Below are 19347 nucleotides of genomic sequence, written 5' to 3'. Positions count from 1 at the left end.
TAAGGGGGTTAGTAAAATTTGAGGCTAACACTATCCAGACATCAAATTGCATGGTTGTGATCACCATGTTTTCCATTCTATCTGTCAGCTTTGTATTGTGACATAAGCGCTCAATGTTTTAGATGAGTTTGGCAACATTCATGATGCATTTCATGCATTCAGCTTACTGAAGATGCCTGTAAGGCCAAAAACATCATCTTTCCTTTTGTGGATATATATTCAGATGACATATTCATGTTAACAAGAAACGAAATCAATTTGTTGATCTTAAGGTCAAGAGACTTAAATAATGGCATATACCTATTCTTAATTTTGTACGTCCAAGTACCTTTCAAGGTAAATAGCTCACTTCTGAGCCCACGAGTCTCTCGAAACTTTGATACGCTCCTTCTTTTTCAAATTCAGTACCGTCGTTAGTCACTCCTCAAAATTTTGGGACGAAATTTTCTTTAACGGGTGGGTAATGTAACGACCCGACTTTTCCGACTTATATTTTTGTGCTCTATACTTTCACGAATCTGTGTATATGTGCGCACTGAGCTAGTTTATGCTCTGGGATCTTTATTCATGATTAAATACTTTCGTTAGTATCTTGCAACCTGTTGTTAAGTGCGTAATCACTTAACTTGATCCTCGAATGCTTTTATGACCATTAGTGTCACTTGACGTTTAGAACGAGCTATGTACTTTGTACACGTTAAACTTTTGTCGTAATTGGAATACTATGACTAAAAACTAATTGTTATTTTCTAATGACAATTACTTGGCTTATTGGTTGCCTAATTACGCTTAGTAATTTACTAATGCATACTAGTTAGTCTTAATGGAGTCTTTACCTTAATGGACTTAAGCCCACCCTACTCTAGCTAATGGACTTTTAAGTTAGCCCAATTTTTAATGGAATTATGACTCATTAAAATGTAGGACAAAAACCCATTAAGATGAGCCAACATACTAGCATTTTTATTAGCCATTACTACACATGTTGCATGGGATCCCAACAACAAGCACCACCTTTGTACCACCACCATGCAAAAGCAAGAAGTTGTCCCCCCTTGTCCCCCATGATGCTTATGATTTAGAGACACCCACCACCACCTCCACCACTATAAATATCAAGCCTCATTCTTCATTTCACACTTCATGTCATTCTCATTTTTACACACACTTGCTCTCTAATTTTCTCTCTAGTCTTTCTCACACTAAAATTGTAAGTTCTTAAATTTTCTTCTTCTTCTTTTTTCTTTTTAATCACGACATCATCATCATCTTCATGAGATCAAGTTTTTTAGCTTTTTGATCTTGTTATATCTTGTAGATTCAAACTTTGATTTGAATCCTTCAAGAACATAAAAGATTCAAGCTTTCTAGCTTTGGATCTTCATTGCTTTGTTGGATCTAAGCTTTATAGCTTAAGATCACTTTATTTTTGTTAAAAGATCAAAACTTGTGTTTATGATCTTCATGAAACTTGAAGATCTAGCTTTTTGCTTTAAAGATCTTCAAATACATAAAATATTCAAGCTTTCCAGCTTTGGATCTTCATTACTTTGTTGGATCTAAGCTTTATAGCTTAAGATCACTTTATTTTTGTTAAAAGATCAAAACTTGTGTTTATGATCTTCATGAAACTTGAAGATATAGCTTTTTGCTTTAAAGATCTTCAAGGACATAAAAGATCAAGCTTTCTAGCTTTGAAATCTCATAATTATTGTTAAGGGATCCAAGCTTCGTAGCTTAGGGTTTCATTACTTTGTTTGATCTAATTTATGTAACTTAAGGTCTTGCTTGTTTGATTTGAATCAAAGTTTGTAGCTTTAAATTTTGAATATAACTTGTATTTGTGTTGAGACTAAGAATATGATGTAACCTTGGTTCATCATCTTGCTCAAGCTCTTAAATGAGTTGTATTTCATTTCTTAGTCTTGACTATGTGTGTTGATGGTTAAACCTTGGTTAAAGTGATGCTAAGACATCAAGAGTTGTACACTTGAGGCTTATACGCATCAAGGATGAGAACCGTGATGAGCATCAAACACCAAGAAACCCACCGGAGCACTTGTTTCTGTTTTTTAGGGTCTGATTAGACTCCTGGGGCTTCTGGAAAGTTGATTTCCAGATAGTTCGGTTCTAGTAGATGACTTTTCGTTTAAGACTCGCCTAAATCCGATATACGGTTTAGGATTTATAGCCTTCCGAAAATCACTACGCCTTTGTAACGATGTGCTGCAAGTTCTGACCTACTCTCGATTGAACAGTCGCCACAGTCAAACAACATCGAGTTAGGATCTGAAAATTCGACAGCGGTAAGAGGACTCACATACGGAGCCTTGGCCATTGACCGCACGTCTTTTCAGTTTGTATAGAGGTCGTAGCAGCAGTCCGAAGTCAGTCGTTTGTTTCGATCTCTATTCTTGTTGAAAACTCACCTTATCCTTTACGTATGATGATAATGATGATGCTTAGGACTTTACTTACGTATTTTTAAACCTTTTGGGACAATTTACTGATTTAGTAACCTTTGACTTAGGTTGAGGACCTTTCGAACCGACTTCCTACTTGCATACTTTTCATATCGACCTTTACCGCACATTCACTGTGAGTTATAGCTCCCTTTTTACTTTAACTGTTTTTGGGACTGAGAATACATGCGCTTTTTATGTTTTACATACTAGACACGAGTACTTAAACTTTATATATGTGTGGGTGATATAACGGAACAAAGATTCCCCTTAGCACGGTAACGTTTAACTATTGGTTTATGAACCGGTAGACGCGAATCTTAGATATGGATCCATAGGGTTTGACATCCCCACTCGGGCTAGTCGCGCTAGCATTTAACGGGTGTTTAATACTTCGAGAACATACGCACTAGCCAAGTGTACTTTTAGGGGTGATATTTATATTACTTGTTAAGTTAGTTACCGGGTACCCACGTATAAGCATATACTTTATCATACTGATTTGAAATGCTGATTTGAAATACTGAAATCTCGTGGTCTACATTACATTACTGATTACAATCAAACTATAGCTCACCAACATTCGTGTTGACATTTTTAAGCATTTATTTCTCAGGTGCTTAGACGTTGTTGCTTTCGCTGTTAGACTTGCTGTTATAGTCTTGGTGTTATAGACTTGCTGTTACAGACTCGCTGTGTTAGACTTCCGCTGCATTGTTTAGAGATGTCTCAATCATGGAACTTTTACTTTGTATTCACAACTTATGTTACATTTGAACAATGATTTTGTAATGACCTTTGGGTCACGTACTTATGTTAATGCTTTCTATTCGTAGAAGCACGTTACCTTTTGTAAAACATTTAACGTTGGTAAAGACGTTAGCCTTTCATGAATGCAAAACTCGTTTTTAAACAGCATATAGTGTTGTAACCGTGTAATGATCATGTTGTTGATGATCCATACACGTTGATTTTGTACGGGGCGTAACACGTAGAATGTCCGAAATTCTCGGGATACACGTGTCAAACGCTGATTAATTCAGTTATGCGAAGTATCTGGAAGGTCGGTGGCGTGTGCTGACGTGGCTGCGTGCCGCTCACGCGCTTAGTAAAAGGGCTTAAGCATTGAAGCTGCCTGCAGGGCTTACGCTTGACGCTGGGCGGCGTGCTGAACGCTGGACAGCAATTGCTTAAAACTGCCAAATATTGTTATCTTTTATGCTCTTTAATCTATTCTTCTGTACAAAAACGATGCTTTTATGCGTGTATTCCCTAGGATACACCGTTACGACCTATGTAGTTGTAACAATAGATCATGTAATTTGATCCAGATAGAGATTAAGGTATATTGATCCCTTTAAATGGGTATAAGCTTCTTTTGATCATAGTTATGCAAAAATAAATTATTTTTAATTTGTTTTTTAGCTCACATATGTGATGTAGTACTCCGTATTACAGTATAAGTTGTTACTTATGTTAAACTGTGATGTGTTTTTATTAAATTTGAAGGTCGAAAAATAATGAGTGGGACGGAGTAATATATATGAGGATTTATAGTCACTAGATCTATAAGCTAACTGAGGAATACCCTACCTTGGAGGCAAAAAGATGAATGTCCAACAAACTTACTTTATAGTTATAATGAATTTTTTTTTATGCGGTTTAAATAGGGTATAAGGAAATGTCGTTTGGAGGGCTTTTGTGAAGAGTACGACAGAAGTCAGTGTAGCTATTAGTATATAATAGGGTATAAGGAAATGTCGTTTGGAGGGCTTTTGTGAAGAGTACGACAGAATTCAGTGTAGCTATTAGTATATAAGGTTAATAATATCATGATCTAATTTGGCAATTTTTTTTTTTTTAAGTAAAAGACGATGAACATTGGAGCGTGTGATTGTGAAAAGGCATGGTAGCTTAGTTATTGGCATGTTGAACTCACGAAGTATGCAAATACAAGGTTAAAATTGTTGGATTTACTGCTTGATTATCATCAAATTTCATCCAATCGCACTGAACTTTTATTCTGATCTGTTTTCTTTTTCTATCTATGAATATAATATGCTATCGCACAGGGGATTCTGTATGAATACAAAGTTTTCAGGATTTCATCTGAATCCAAAGTTTATAGATAATCAATCTAATGACTATTTTATATAATATTTGCTTTTACAGGTATCTCATATTTACAATGGAGCCTTGCTTTGTCTAATCTTTTTTGCGCAAAAGAAAGTCAAGATGATGGTTTTCTCTAGTATTTGTTTTTCTATATAAGTGAGACTAATGTATGTGTCTTGTTGGGATTTTGCTCATGTTTTTTTTTTCGAAAGGCAATAATAATTATATTAATAAAAACTAGCAAGATGCTAAGAGATACAAAGTGGGTTATAAATCTAAACACGACAACTCACGACTATTCACGACTTCAAACTCGAATCGGCTACCACATAAATCTAAACACGAGTAGAACATATAGATCTGAACACGACACGGCAACTCACGACTTCAAACTCGAATCAACTACCACATAAATCTAAACATGAGTAGAACATATATATCTGAACACAAGTGGGTTAACTAAGAACCTAGGAGACCACCTTGATAACCACAACATATTACAAGACCACTTAAGGGCAAGCACCCGAATGAAAGCATGGAACCCGACAATAACCCGAAAACCAAACCATGAAACCCACGAAAATCTAAATCAAATATCCAATCACGCAATTAAATCGAGTGGTGATAATGCAATATGTCAAGATGATTAACAAAGAAATAACCCACGATTATGTTGACCACCACATGCTGTGCAAATACTCACGACTTGGACCACAAAATCTCCACCCACTGCACCTAGTTGAACCCACGAGATTTTGCTCATGTTTGTTTTCGTTCTGAGGACCACTAGTTCCATGGTGTTTTGTTTTCCAAATGATCTGATTCTCCGTACTAGTTACCTTACAAAGAATAGCCACAACTATGTTGGAATTGTTTTTGACTAAAATTTATGTACTGTTGGTTCGTAATGAGCTGATGAAAAAAGTTTACACTACTATATGCTTGGCTGTTTTGAAAGTGAGATGCAATTTTGGAATTCGGTCTGCGTAAAACTTAATTCAAATGGGTTGGTTCCTTAATCTGGGCAGGTCGGTGACAAATCAGTAACATGGTTTTAGAATAGATACGTATGCCCCGATTGTAACACATGATAATACTATATACAATAGATCGACTTATACAGTAACTACGTGCAAGGTTGTAAAAGTTGATAGTCGTGGATTAGTCGGTCAGACCTTGTAAGGACTAATTGGCCAAGTTGGAAACAAGTCGGGTATTAGTTAGATGTTGACTAACTTTGACTTTAATCTTATTTGACCCAATAAAGATTTGATTTAATAAATTTAAATTTAACTGAATAGATTGGATTTTCACAATTTTGACCGTAATTAGCTAATTCGGGACCAAATCTTTTGATTCTAAATTTCGACTAGTTGGGGACTACTCGGTTCGGGTTCGGTCTGAAACTTTCACAACCATGACTACATGAATGCACTACACCTTTTCAAGAATATTTCACTCCACAAAGTATCAACGACCAAACTTGTTATTCTATGATGACACTTAAACTTATATAACATCAACAAGATACTTATGCCTGTAGCAGCTATTATTACACATTGCACTTGTTGCTAGGGAAGAATAGAAATGACAATAACTAGGTAATAGGGGCAATAAATAGAAGATTAATATACTCTTCAATGGTGTTCTCTGGAAATGTGAACCTGTCATTGTATCGATATACCACACCTGTCATTCGAGCAAGGTTCATGATCGGAGCAAGCAGTTGAGTTGAAACTTCAGTAATATTTAAATATTCCTCATTGATAATTCTCCATTGGTTTTCAATAATACTCTTGAGTTCAAGAACCGCTCCGTTTTCAGACACCCCAAATGTCTTCATATATGCATCTATGGATGTGATCTGCTTTTGTGCTCTGTTTCTCTCAAACTTCATTTATACAGTTCACCGTGTTAAATAAGTGATCGCTTAAGGCATATACGCACAAATCAGTATGATTAATAAAATACTCCCTCGGTCCCACATAAGTATTCACAAGAGAACTTGTAGAATTTTTTTCGAGCGTGTAATTTGTTATTCTACTTTTTACCCATTCATTTAGGGATCAACAGTTTGTGAAATATGCAGATTATACTTGGGAGTTGTTGAATTATTAGTTTTTAAGTGGATAGTAAAATAGGACAAACTAAAAATAAAAGGTACACAGTACTTATTTTAGCACTCAGTGATCACATGTTTGTAAAAGTCCTCTGGCGACTAGTACCCGACTGATTGAGATATTTAAATAGGCCGACTGATCTCCGAGTTGGCCTATTTAAAGTTATCAAAATTCCAATTTAACCGGTAAACGTTGGATTTGTTTAAAGTCGGATCTATTTGGTCAAAGTAGGTCAAACAGTCAAGTCATAATTGTCAATGTCCGGCTAGTCTCCGACTTGGGCAATTAGTAAGGTCCCGACCAACTAGCCCCCTGACTAGAGGCTTTTACAACTTTGACTGATCACACTTTATGCTACAAGTGATATGATGTAATAAATATTTTTTTTGTTACCAATTGAATGATTCTTGCGTATGGCCTATGTACTTGAGTTTTTGGCATATATCAGCAAGAGTTGGGCAGATACATGATATCGATACCTGAAAAGAAGTGACATCGTTATAAAGTCTTCCTAGCAACCCTGTAGCTTCGAGGATTTTGGGAAGACTGTCGTACCACGCCAAAGTCTCTTCTGTGACAATATCAGCCATACCCATCAAACAAGATTTTGTAAAAACGTTGTAGGTAGAAGTAACTATCCCATTCTTCGAATACTCCAGATATGATGGTACGTGTCTATTATGCCTCCATTCAGCCTCTTTAAGGTATCCTGTAGCTAGTTCTTGAAACTAGTTTCCGATCGACAAGAAAAATAGCGCAAAGACGACAAGTAAATGAATATATATACACAAGTGGTTATATAAGGAGTAGTATTGTATAAATCATAAATAATAAATTGTAAGCATACCGCTCTTTTTGCAGAGCTAACTATATAGGCTTTTCCAGTTTTAGATAGTTGTATTTCAAGTTCAGTATGCACATTCAAGATAACTTTGTAAAATGGCTTGATATATTCAGGAAGTTCCTTCATAGCACTAAGTTCCCACCTGGGTATGAAAATGAGTTTTCTATAAATGATCACTTAATTAGGCCTAATATAAACAACCTAAATATATATGAAATGATAACATAAGATTTTTGCAAACAGAGGATAGCATAAGATTTAAGCAAACAGAGCATAGCATGAGAACGGATAATATTCACAATTTAAGTTTTTGATTGCATAGAGCGGAAATAAGCTTAATAATACCTGTTTATCGCATTTGTTAGCGCTTGAAGCTCCTCAAAAGTAGCATATGCATCATACGTGTCATCTAATAGACAGATTAGTTGTGCCATTTTTGAAGTTATGATTCGTGCTTGAGAGTAATGTGGCTCATAGTACATCCCTAATCCCCATAGGTACAAGTCTGGTATTCTATCTCTTGCATAAGGAGTTATGACATGAAACTCCATGTCTTTAGACCACCTTAAACAAATAATTAGTTAATTTTCACTATCATCACACGCCTAAGTATAGACCGACAATCACAATATAAAGGCCGTGTTGAAAATTTAGGTTCTGTTTTGACAAAATTTCATTTCTCGTCCCTGAACTTTACATCAACTTTGACTCCCTGTCATTTTTCTTTTTTTTGTGCATCCCTCGTCCCTAATGTATAAGAAATCTACATCCCTTGTCCTCCCGTCTATTTTCTGTCTATTTTGCCGTTACCCACCTATCACGTGCAGAGCATGTGGGGGTAAAAATGTCATTAAACTACAGGGACGAGGAGCGTAATTATGTCTTCTTCCTCAATATTTAATTTAGCCCCAAAATCATAAATCATAAATCCTAATAAAATCAAATTCATTCCTCTTCTTCCTCTTCTTCCATAAATTAATTACCCCTCGAGTTGTTCATCCGTTATCATTGGTAATTAGTAATTATTAATTATTAATTAATTACTCTAATTTTCTTAAAACCCTAAAAAAACTTGAGAAAGGGGTTTATGCTCCACCAAAATCCCCCACCCCCAAATTTACCTGCAAATACTCCATTAATGACGGCTTGGCCTGAAAATGTTTTCCGACAAAAACTCAATTGGAGATGACGATGGGTCTATACTTGGAAACTCCTTGTGTTATGATGCATCTGATATTCCCGATGAATCTAGTGCAGCCTCTATTGGAGTTGTTGAAGATACGTAATACGTTGATATTCCAAAAAAACAACTCCCTAGGGGCTAACGGGCTAAATTCGCAGCCCAAACGTCTTGTTTTTGCAAAATTCTACGGAGTATTAATTAAGTGACAATTGCAGGAAGCAAACATAGAAGGATTTAATTCCAACCTGTTTTAGGAGCTATTGGAAAGAGTTAAACTAGAATACACTGCAAGTCCATCAATTAGCTTCACATGAGGTATAGTAACAGTTTAGAACCCAGATGTATTCAAGAAGGAGAAACATGTAATTTCTCAAAAAAATTTCATGTTGCACAACAACTAGATGGGATGCACAAGCAAAGTAAATATCGTAAACATGTATGGCCCAGAAAGAACAGTAGATTAACTAACACAGTGGAATAATGACTTTGAAGAAGAGGAAGAGGAGGAATGAATTTGATTTTATTAGGGTTTATGATTTATGATTTTGGGGCTAAATTAAATATTGAAGAAGAAGACATAATTACGCTCCTCGTCCCTGTAGTTTAATGACCTTTTTACCCCCATATGCTCTGCACGTGATAGGTGGGTAACGGCAAAATAGACAGAAAATAGACGGGAGGACGAGGGATGTAGATTTCTTATACATTAGGGACGAGGGATGCACAAAAAAAAGAAAAATGACAGGAAGTCAAAGTTGATGTAAAGTTCAGGGACGAGGAATGAAATTTTGTCTTCTGTTTTTCGCAATGGTTGATGTGAACATTTCTATATGTGATCAGAGGCACTCTACCTTGAAGGGAGTGGGGTCCTATGACCCCACTAGTGGAAAAAAAATTTATACGATGTATACTTCAAATTGTACAGGACACCACTAAATTTAAGTATAGGACCCCACATATTTTTAAAATTTGTGTTTTTTTAGAGGTAAATAACCACTAAAGTACCCTTCAAATATAATTAGCCTTAGAAAAACAATTTAGGACCCCATTGACAATCCACTGTATGTGATGTGAACTTTTCTTTGTATCTACTTACTTTGTCATAATACGAAGTTCTTCCTTTTGCATTAGTTGCAAGTAATTGAAGTGTGCATTTGCAAGTTTCCGTAATGAGTCATATCTTGAACATTCTTCTTTATAGTTGGCGAAGTAATACCTTGCCTCTACCATTTGCATTCCTTTATGAAAAGGACTCATCAACGCGTGTTTCACCTGTTTAGCAAGATTACCTTCTAGACGCTCTACAACACTCATAAGCTGAGTTTGCGTGAACACCAACGCTTCATCTAAGATGCATTCGTTTGTAGTCCTTAATTGTGTAGATTCATAAAAGCTTAGCATACCCTTTACATCATCCATTATATATTCTTTGAATTTATGAGAGCTATGGTCGTCTTTAAACTTGTTAAACACATCTGCGAGTACGATTCAAGGTTGTAATTAAGCGTTATGTAATTATGTTCCGTGTTACATATTTTATAGAACGCATGGGATTGTATGTGTAATAATACTTAAGACAAGGTTTGGATTGCATATATACCGGAAGACAAATTATAACCGAATTGTCTAAAAACTTGGAAGTTAACTGAAATCGTATAAAGATGGGCTACATCATAATCGTTCATGTCAAGCTCCTTGATAAGTTTGTCAAGTTGAACTTTAATCTCTTCCCTAAAAAGATATGTCAAACCAAGACGATGGACAGAGTTAATCAAACTTAATTTTTCGTTTGCATCCATGGATGTGTCGATTATCAATCTCCCGAGCTCTTCTTTTGGCTTTTCCATGGCTTTAGCATATGCCTTCTGCTCCTAGTTTTTAGAAAAAATCGCCATTATATTAGTTGAACCTTTTTTACGTACAATTAACAGCCTAACACTATGAATATGTGTTTCGAATCGATCAATAATAATGGGAACTCTTACCAAATCGTCGATATGGAATGACAAGAAGCAATCACCCCATATTGATGGAGGGAAGTTGGCTAAAGGACGAATCGGTTGTGTGGCCGAGTTGATGTTGACCTTAGTGGTACTATTAGAATCAAGTGTGGCCATTTCTTGAAGATGAAATGTTGTAGTGAAGCCTATGGTTCTAATTGAAGTTAATTAAGTTATGAGTATCATTAATGCATTGTTATACATATTTATAGACATAGCATGCCCCTAACAAGCGCTAGAGATTAGGATAAGCAATAGTGCATGCAGATAAATATAAGATTAATCAAAGATTAAATCTAATCTAAATACAATAATAAAAGTAAACCATGGACAGCCTCTTTTCTCTGTTCGATAGTTACATATTTTTGTCACATTCATTGGACATTTTAACTGCCAAGTTCTTATATCGTTTTACAAAGGAAAGGGTTTTTTCCTGCTCAGGTTCACTTGTGGAGGAAAAAGAAAACAGAAATTTTTTTGACGGCGAACCTTTTGTGACGATTGTTTCATGGGACACACTTCGTCGCAAAACATAGACGACAATTGCGTCGAGCAATTGCGACGCATTTCGTCGCAAACGATGGCATGGCACCTAAAGGACAAATCTGTTTTCTATACCTCCTTTTGCAGCGATTGTCGCCGCTAATAGTGGTTGCATTTACATCATGTAGCGACCCGACCAAACCATGTTTGACGGCGCCGTCTACTTAGGTCCCGTTACGTGGTCATAAGTCTTTAAGACAAAGTTTGACCAAAATATGTCGCCTTCATTTCATAATAAAGATTGTTCCCAAAGTTTACAAGAATTGTTCAACCAATAGTTAAGTTACAACGTTATAATACGAATGAAATCTAGGCGACATGGTTTAAAGTAAAGTCAAAAGACGCTCCATGAAATGCACATATACTCGACATCCAATGCAAGTATCAAATAATGAGCGGAAGCATGTATCATGTATCGTTCAAGGACCTGAGAAAAACATAGAAATCTGTCAACGAAAACGTTGGTGAAATCATAGGTTTAAGTAAGTAAGTACAAGTGAACCACAAGATTTGCATCAATGAAATAATAGTAATACATTCCAAAAGTTTGTTTCACGAGCACCCAATTATCAATGCTTAACGTTTCCTTCCATTGAACCCCATCACTTAGTGCTAGAACATACACTGTTTCTCGAAAATATATTTCATTCGTAAACGGTAGCGAACCGTTTGAATGAGGGTTTGTCAAACCCATATGGATCCATACAACATAAGTTCTCGCTTACACCCGGCAAGTGTAACTAATGATAATCGAATTGAGGATTTTGTTCTAAACTCGTATGTAGAATGTTTGTTTTTCCTGTACTTGTGTTCACTTAGTAAAGAAATGTTTATGTTTTCTCATCCCAAATGTAAGTTCAAAAAGAGTAAAAGTGGGACTATGATCTCACCTTGAGTGTACGAGTAGTAAAGTACTTCGACAAGTAAATGTGTGCAAAGAACAATGCTAGTCTTGACCTAAACAATAGGTCGTATCAATAACGGTAAACACGATAGGTCAAAGATGTTCAATTAGTCCTATGGCTCGTTACGACTCAATAATGTAGCATGTGAGTCAAGTTGTCATGTTTCATGCAAGGTACAAGTATAAAAACATGTTAGAACGATTGCACAAGTATTTGGTTAAGTTTGATTAAAAGTCAACTTGGTCGGGTCAAAGTCAACAGAAAAGTCAACGGGGTCGGGTTGGATATCCGACAATTTTTCTAAGTTATATAATCATATATGAGCATGTTGGCCAAGTTTCATGTTAATCGGAGGTCCGTAGCATAGCAAACATTTTCATGTCAAATGACCAAGGCGAACAGTCAGTTTTAGCACAATGGGACGGCGTCCCAAAGAGCTAGACGGCGTCCCACAATGAAGGGTGGGACGGCGTCCTGCCATCCTAGACGGCGTCTAGGTTCAAATGGTGGGACGGCGTCCCAAGTATCTGGACGGCGTCCCAAATGCCTTACAGGCCCTGTTTGCTGAATTTCTCAATTGCACGAACCAAAACACAAACCAACACATTTTACAAACCGCGAACAATTAGAACATGTATTTTATATCATCGGAAAGCTCTTTCGACAAGGAACGCAACTAAGCACTTTTCATCAAGCAAAAACATCATATACTATAACCGAAATCCCGTCAAGCGATCAATAGAGGTTTATTTTCAAGTTTCAAGTTTATCAATTTTAATTTAAGTTTCGGGAATCCAATTCATACATATGATATGCCGTTTTGAAGGTAATTAAGCATACAACACAACCTAACACTTACAACTAACATTCCATGTCATTCAAATCATTAAAAGTCCATTTTAAGTTCATGAAACCTTAATCTAAATTCACCAAATTTCATAATCAAGTTTAGGAGGTTTCATTAATCAAACTATACATCATAATGAAGCTAGTAACACTAGAAACACAATTAAAACATGATCTCTTAGCATCAAACAACCTATGAACACTCAAATTTCAAGATCAACACACCAAAATTCAAGTTCATGCTAGTTACACTAAAACAACGAGATCGAGCATATAAATCACATAAACAAACTAGACTCGAGCCATAGACACTAATTAACAACCTTATAACTTAAAAATCTCAAGAACACAAGAATTAGTGATTTTAGAAAGTTACCCAAAATTGATGAAATCGGTATGGAAACGAAGAGGAGATCACGAGGAGTTCAAATATGCAATTTGTTTTGATCGAATCCTTCTTGAACGAATTTGGATGATGATTGAAGGTTTGAGGGTTTTGAGAGAAAAAGGGTGAAGTATTATTTGGGAGGTGATAAAATGAATGGAGAGGAAAGAGTTGACTAGTTGACCTAGTCATCTCTTTCTCCATTTGGCAACTTTAGTCCCTCAACTTAGGAAACGGGTACGGGAATTACCTAAACGAGATAATTCAAACGCGTATTAACGAGATGTGTTATAAACATATAACGGAACTTAAATAGTTAAACGGAAAAGTAAATGGAAAAAGGCGGGATGTTACATTACCTACACCTTAAAAGAAATTTCGTCCCGAAATTTAAGTAGGCGTAGTAGTCGTTGTTTCTTCCTCGAGATCTTGCGTTTCCGAATTCACGAATAGATGAGGATACTTCCTTTGCATTTGATCTTGTCTTTCCCAAGTAAACTCGGGTCCTCTTTTGGCATTCCAACGAACCTTGACAATCGGGATTCGGCTTTGTTTCAATGTCTTGACGGAGGTGTCCACAATTTCAACCGGTTCCTCCACAAAATGAAGTTTGTCATCAATAGTAAGTTCTTCGAGAGGGATGACGATATCGGGTTCGGCAAGACACTTTTTCAAGTTAGATACATGGAAGGTAGGATGAACGGAGTTCAATTGAGGCGGAAGATCTAAACGATAAGCAACGGTTCCAATACGCTCCAAGATTTCGAAAGGACCAATATACCGCGGATTTAGCTTCCCGCGTTTCCCAAAACGGATTACACCCTTCCAAGGTGCGACTTTTAACATTACTCGGTCACCGACTTGAAATTCAAGATCGTTGCGTCGTTTGTCGGTATAGCTCTTTTGACGACTTCGGGCCGTCCTAAGCCTATCTCGGATTTGAACGATTTTCTCGGTGGTTTCGTGAATGAGTTCGGGTCCGGTGATTTGCACGTCGCCTACCTCGGCCCAACAAAGAGGTGAACGACATTTGCGGCCATATAGCGCTTCAAAAGGTGCGGCTTTAATACTCGCGTGATAACTATTGTTGTAAGAGAACTCGGCGAGAGGTAAGTGCTTGTCCCAAGCTTTTCCGAAATCAACCACGCAAGCTCGTAACATGTCCTCTAAGGTTTGAATTGTACGTTCGCTTTGTCCATCGGTTTGAGGATGATATGCGGTGCTCATGTCTAAACGCGTTCCCAACGCTTCTTGCAATGTACGCCAAAATCTAGAAACGAAACGACCATCTCGGTCGGAGATAATCGATAAAGGTACACCGTGTCGGGCTACGATCTCCTTAATGTAAAGTTGTGCAAGTTTCTCCATTTTGTCCGTTTCTTTCATGGCAAGGAAGTGTGCGGATTTGGTGAGACGGTCAACAATAACCCAAATGGTATCATAACCGCCCGTCGTTTTTGGTAGCTTGGTGATAAAATCCATCGTTATCCCTTCCCACTTCCATTGCGGGATCTCGGGTTGTTGAAGTAATCCGGACGGTCTTTGGTGTTCGGCCTTGACTTTGGAACATGTCAAACACTTGGAAACATAAGTAGCTACGTCCCTTTTAATGTTCGGCCACCAATATAGTTGTTTAAGGTCGTGGTACATCTTATTGGCACCGGGGTGAATCGAGTATCGTGACTTATGGGCTTCATCTAAAATAAGGCTTCGTAGATCCCCATAACTAGGCACCCAAATTCTTCCGGCGAAATATCGGAGTCCGGTTTCTTTAACTTCGAATCGAGAGGTGAGGACGTTCAAGTGTTCGAGAGAGATGTTTTCATCCTTGAGAGCCTCATCTTGGGCTACCCGAATTTGGCTATTAAGGTTGGTGTGAATGGTGATGTTTAAAGCTCGGACACGGAGAGGCACCGCTCTTTCTTTTCGACTTAAGGCATCGGCTACTACATTTGCCTTCCCGGGATGGTAACGAAGCTCGCAATCGTAATCGTTTAAGGTTTCAATCCACCTTCGTTGTCTCATGTTTAGTTGCTTTTGATCGAAAATGTGTTGGAGACTTTTGTGGTCGGTAAAGATAGTACTCTTGGTTCCATAAAGATAGTGTCTCCACATTTTAAGTGCAAAAACAACGGCTCCGAGTTCGAGATCATGCGTCGTGTAGTTTCGTTCATGAATTTTGAGTTGTCGAGAAGCATAAGCAATGACTTTCGTTCGTTGCATCAATACACACCCAAAACCATGTTTTGAGGCATCGCAATATACAACAAAGTCATCATTGCCTTCGGGAAGTGACAAGATAGGAGCGGTGGTTAGCTTCGTTTTCAAGATTTGGAATGCGGATTCATGTTCGGTCGCCCAAATGAATTTCTTTCCCTTGTGAGTCAATGCGGTTAGAGGACGTGCAACCAAAGAGAAATTTTCGATGAATCTACGATAGTACCCGGCGAGACCCAAAAATTGACGAATGTGAGTAGGAGTAGTAGGAGTCTCCCATTTACTAATGGCTTCGATTTTCGTGGGATCGACTTTAATACCTTGATCACTTACAACATGACCAAGAAATTGAACTTCCTTTAACCAAAATTCACACTTGGAGAATTTGGCATAGAGTTGTTCTTGTCTTAAAAGTTCAAGCACAAGTCGGAGGTGTTCCTCGTGTTCTTCTTCGCTTTTTGAATAGACTAAAATATCATCGATGAACACGATAACGAATTTGTCAAGATACGGTTTGCACACGCGGTTCATAAGATCCATGAACACCGCCGGTGCGTTAGTGAGACCAAATGGCATGACAAGGAATTCATAACTACCATAACGAGTTCGGAAAGCGGTTTTGGAGACATCTTCCCCCTTAACCCTCAATTGATGATAACCCGAGCGGAGATCGATTTTCGAATATACACAAGACCCTTGTAGTTGATCAAAGAGGTCATCGATGCGAGGAAGAGGATATCGGTTCTTAACCGTCAATTTATTTAGTTCACGATAATCAATGCACATTCGTAGGGATCCGTCTTTCTTTTTAACAAACAAAATAGGAGCGCCCCAAGGTGAATGGCTAGGTTGGATAAAACCACGATCAAGTAGTTCTTGGATTTGACTTTGCAATTCTTGCATTTCGGATGGGGCGAGTCTATATGGTGCACGTGCTACGGGTGCGGCCCCCGGAATAAGATCGATTTGGAATTCAACCGGTCGATGAGGCGGAAGACCCGGCAATTCGTCGGGAAATACATCGGAATAGTCACTAACAATTGGCACATCATCGATATGCTTATCATCGGACTCGACTTTCTTAACGTGGGCAAGGATCGCAAAACAACCCTTACGGAGCAGTTTTCTAACTTTAAGGCACGAAACGAGGTTGAGTCTGGTGCAACTCTTATCGCCATAAACAATCAAAGGTTCACCATTCTCGATAGGAATTCGGATTGCGTTAAGATCACAAAGGATGTGAGATTTCGTTTTGGCTAACCAATTCATACCGATTATTACATCAAAGCTTCCTAGTTCCATGGGTATCAAGTCAATTTCAAATTCCTTACCCAAAATGTTTATCGTACACCCTCGGTAATATGTGTTGGCACTTAATAGTTTCCCGTTAGCCACTTCAATGGTATAAGCGGTATCTAATGGAAGAGGTGGAGTGCTAAAAGAATGAGTCAAAGTCTCGGATACAAAGCATTTATCGGCACCCGAATCGAATAAGCAAGAGACATAAGAATTGTTGAGAAGAAACGTACCCGTGACTAGTTCAGTGTCATCCCGGGCTTCCTCGGTGTTGATGTTGAAAGCTCGGCCGCGCGTATTGGTGTTATCTTTCCTTTTCGGGCATGCATTTCTATAATGACCCGTTTGACCACATTCGTAACAAGTGCCCGTCTTTGGTGCATTGGGCCACTTTCGAGCAACGGGAGTGGCACTTTTACAATCGTTGGCCTTATGACCAACTCCTTGGCACCGGTGGCAAATTAACTTGCCACATTCACCAAAGTGATGTTTGTTGCATTTGTTGCAAAGAGGTAGGTTCCCGGCATAACCCTTCTTGCCGTCGAAAGTGAAGGATTTCTTGGCAAAGTTGTTGTTGCTTGATTGGGAGGGTTCCCACTTTCTTTTGTTGCCGCCCGATTTATCCTCGGCCTTAGGTGCCGGAACTACGATTTCGTCAACCGTTTCAATTAGTTGGCGAGCCATGTTCATAGCGGCTTGATGAGTAGTGGGTTTGGATGACATCACCCCTTGTTTGATGCTTTTTGGAAGACCGAGCATGTAGAGCTCAATCCTTTGAGATTCGGGGTTAACAAGATTAGGACACATCAAGGATAGTTCGGCGAAGCGTTGATTATAAGCTTTAAGATCGTTTCCGACCGCTTTCAAAGCTCTTAGTTCTTCCTCAAGTTTTCGGGTTTCTTCGCGCGGAAAATATTCAACAATCATCTTTTCCTTTAGATCGGCCCAAGAGAGGGCATGAGCTTCATCGGTACCCACCGATTGAACATAGGTGTTCCACCATGTTAGAGCAATTCCGGAGAAAGTGTGAGTGGAGTATTTGACCTTGTCTTGGTCCCGACAACCGCTTATGCTAAAGACGGCTTCCGTTTGCTCAAACCATCGGGTGAGCACGACCGGTCCCCCGGTTCCATCAAAAGTGTGAGGTTTGCATCCCATGAAAGCTTTATAGGAGCATCCCTCGTTTGAGTTTCCGGCTCCATTGTTGTTGTTGTTGTTGTTATTGTGGTTGTTATTATTATTGTTGTTGGATGAGTGACCGGCCATGGCCGCATCTACGGCGGTTGCTATCATCCGTTCGAGAGCTTGTTCAGGAGTTTCATTGCGGCGTACACGACGAGGAGCCATTGTTCCTTCAAGACACAAGAATATCATTGATTAGTATTCTCAATAATACTAACCGTGATATAGAATAAAGATAAAGAGAAGTTTTTCCTCGACTCGCCTTAAATTCTTTATGTCATAATGTCGGAACGTTCATATGAGTCACCGTGATATAATCCCGGAAATTATATTACCCTGATTCATATGTGCATTCGACATCATTTCATATAGTCAAGGTGGCGCGTCGATCAAATTAAACAACGTGAGATTAAGATGAACTAAGAGTAGGTATGAGTAGAAGCGTTCGAGTATAAATGCACAAGTAGTCAAGTAATTCCTACTTCAAGTCTATATGCCGGTTGTAGTCTAGACTCACTAATGTACCCTATGACTCGGGGTTGACACCAATGAACTCTAAATCCCTACAACCAACGCTCTGATACCATCTGTAGCGACCCGACCAAACCATGTTTGACGGCGCCGTCTACTTAGGTCCCGTTACGTGGTCATAAGTCTTTAAGACAAAGTTTGACCAAAATATGTCGCCTTCATTTCATAATAAAGATTGTTCCCAAAGTTTACAAGAATTGTTCAACCAATAGTTAAGTTACAACGTTATAATACGAATGAAATCTAGGCGACATGGTTTAAAGTAAAGTCAAAAGACGCTCCATGAAATGCACATATACTCGACATCCAATGCAAGTATCAAATAATGAGCGGAAGCATGTATCATGTATCGTTCAAGGACCTGAGAAAAACATAGAAATCTGTCAACGAAAACGTTGGTGAAATCATAGGTTTAAGTAAGTAAGTACAAGTGAACCACAAGATTTGCATCAATGAAATAATAGTAATACATTCCAAAAGTTTGTTTCACGAGCACCCAATTATCAATGCTTAACGTTTCCTTCCATTGAACCCCATCACTTAGTGCTAGAACATACACTGTTTCTCGAAAATATATTTCATTCGTAAACGGTAGCGAACCGTTTGAATGAGGGTTTGTCAAACCCATATGGATCCATACAACATAAGTTCTCGCTTACACCCGGCAAGTGTAACTAATGATAATCGAATTGAGGATTTTGTTCTAAACTCGTATGTA

The 19347-nt window shown here is 38.1% G+C and overlaps 1 protein-coding gene and 1 long non-coding RNA gene across 3 annotated transcripts; both read right to left on the bottom strand.

Moving 5' to 3' along the window:
* Window positions 1–5886: 5886 nt before the first annotated feature.
* On the bottom strand, window positions 5887–10879 carry LOC139843448 (10-epi-juneol synthase-like). Of its 2 annotated transcripts, none has more exons than XM_071833524.1 (7): window positions 10710–10879; window positions 10325–10595; window positions 9821–10199; window positions 7887–8105; window positions 7545–7683; window positions 7177–7425; window positions 5887–6468 (listed from the first exon to the last, which is right to left on the bottom strand). In XM_071833524.1, the coding sequence occupies exons 1-7, from the start codon at window positions 10839–10841 to the stop codon at window positions 6175–6177; spliced, it is 1683 nt and encodes a 560-aa protein (XP_071689625.1). In that variant the 5' UTR covers window positions 10842–10879; the 3' UTR covers window positions 5887–6174. The 2 variants fall into 2 exon arrangements, with proteins under 2 accessions (XP_071689625.1, XP_071689626.1); XM_071833525.1 differs by having other exon boundaries at window positions 6290–6468; window positions 7091–7425.
* A 615-nt stretch (window positions 10880–11494) lies between these two features.
* Window positions 11495–13573, bottom strand: LOC139904668 (uncharacterized). The gene is made up of 3 exons (XR_011778925.1): window positions 13395–13573; window positions 12158–12224; window positions 11495–11694 (listed from the first exon to the last, which is right to left on the bottom strand). It is a non-coding gene; the product is annotated as an uncharacterized lncRNA (long non-coding RNA).
* Window positions 13574–19347: the final 5774 nt, after the last annotated feature.

The sequence above is a fragment of the Rutidosis leptorrhynchoides genome, chromosome 4 (genome assembly GCF_046630445.1).
Source record: "Rutidosis leptorrhynchoides isolate AG116_Rl617_1_P2 chromosome 4, CSIRO_AGI_Rlap_v1, whole genome shotgun sequence".
Taxonomy (NCBI): Eukaryota; Viridiplantae; Streptophyta; class Magnoliopsida; order Asterales; family Asteraceae; genus Rutidosis; species Rutidosis leptorrhynchoides.
This window is presented reverse-complemented; position numbering and strand designations above follow the sequence as displayed.

Coding starts and splice junctions, on each gene's coding strand:
- LOC139843448 (XM_071833524.1), bottom strand. CDS start 10,841: ATGGCCACACTTGATTCTAATAGTACCACTAAGGTCAACATCAACTCG. Junction 10,200..10,324: donor CGGTTATAATTTGTCTTCCG/GTATATATGCAA, acceptor TCGTACTCGCAG/ATGTGTTTAACAAGTTTAAA. Junction 7,426..7,544: donor TTAGCTCTGCAAAAAGAGCG/GTATGCTTACAA, acceptor ATCGGAAACTAG/TTTCAAGAACTAGCTACAGG.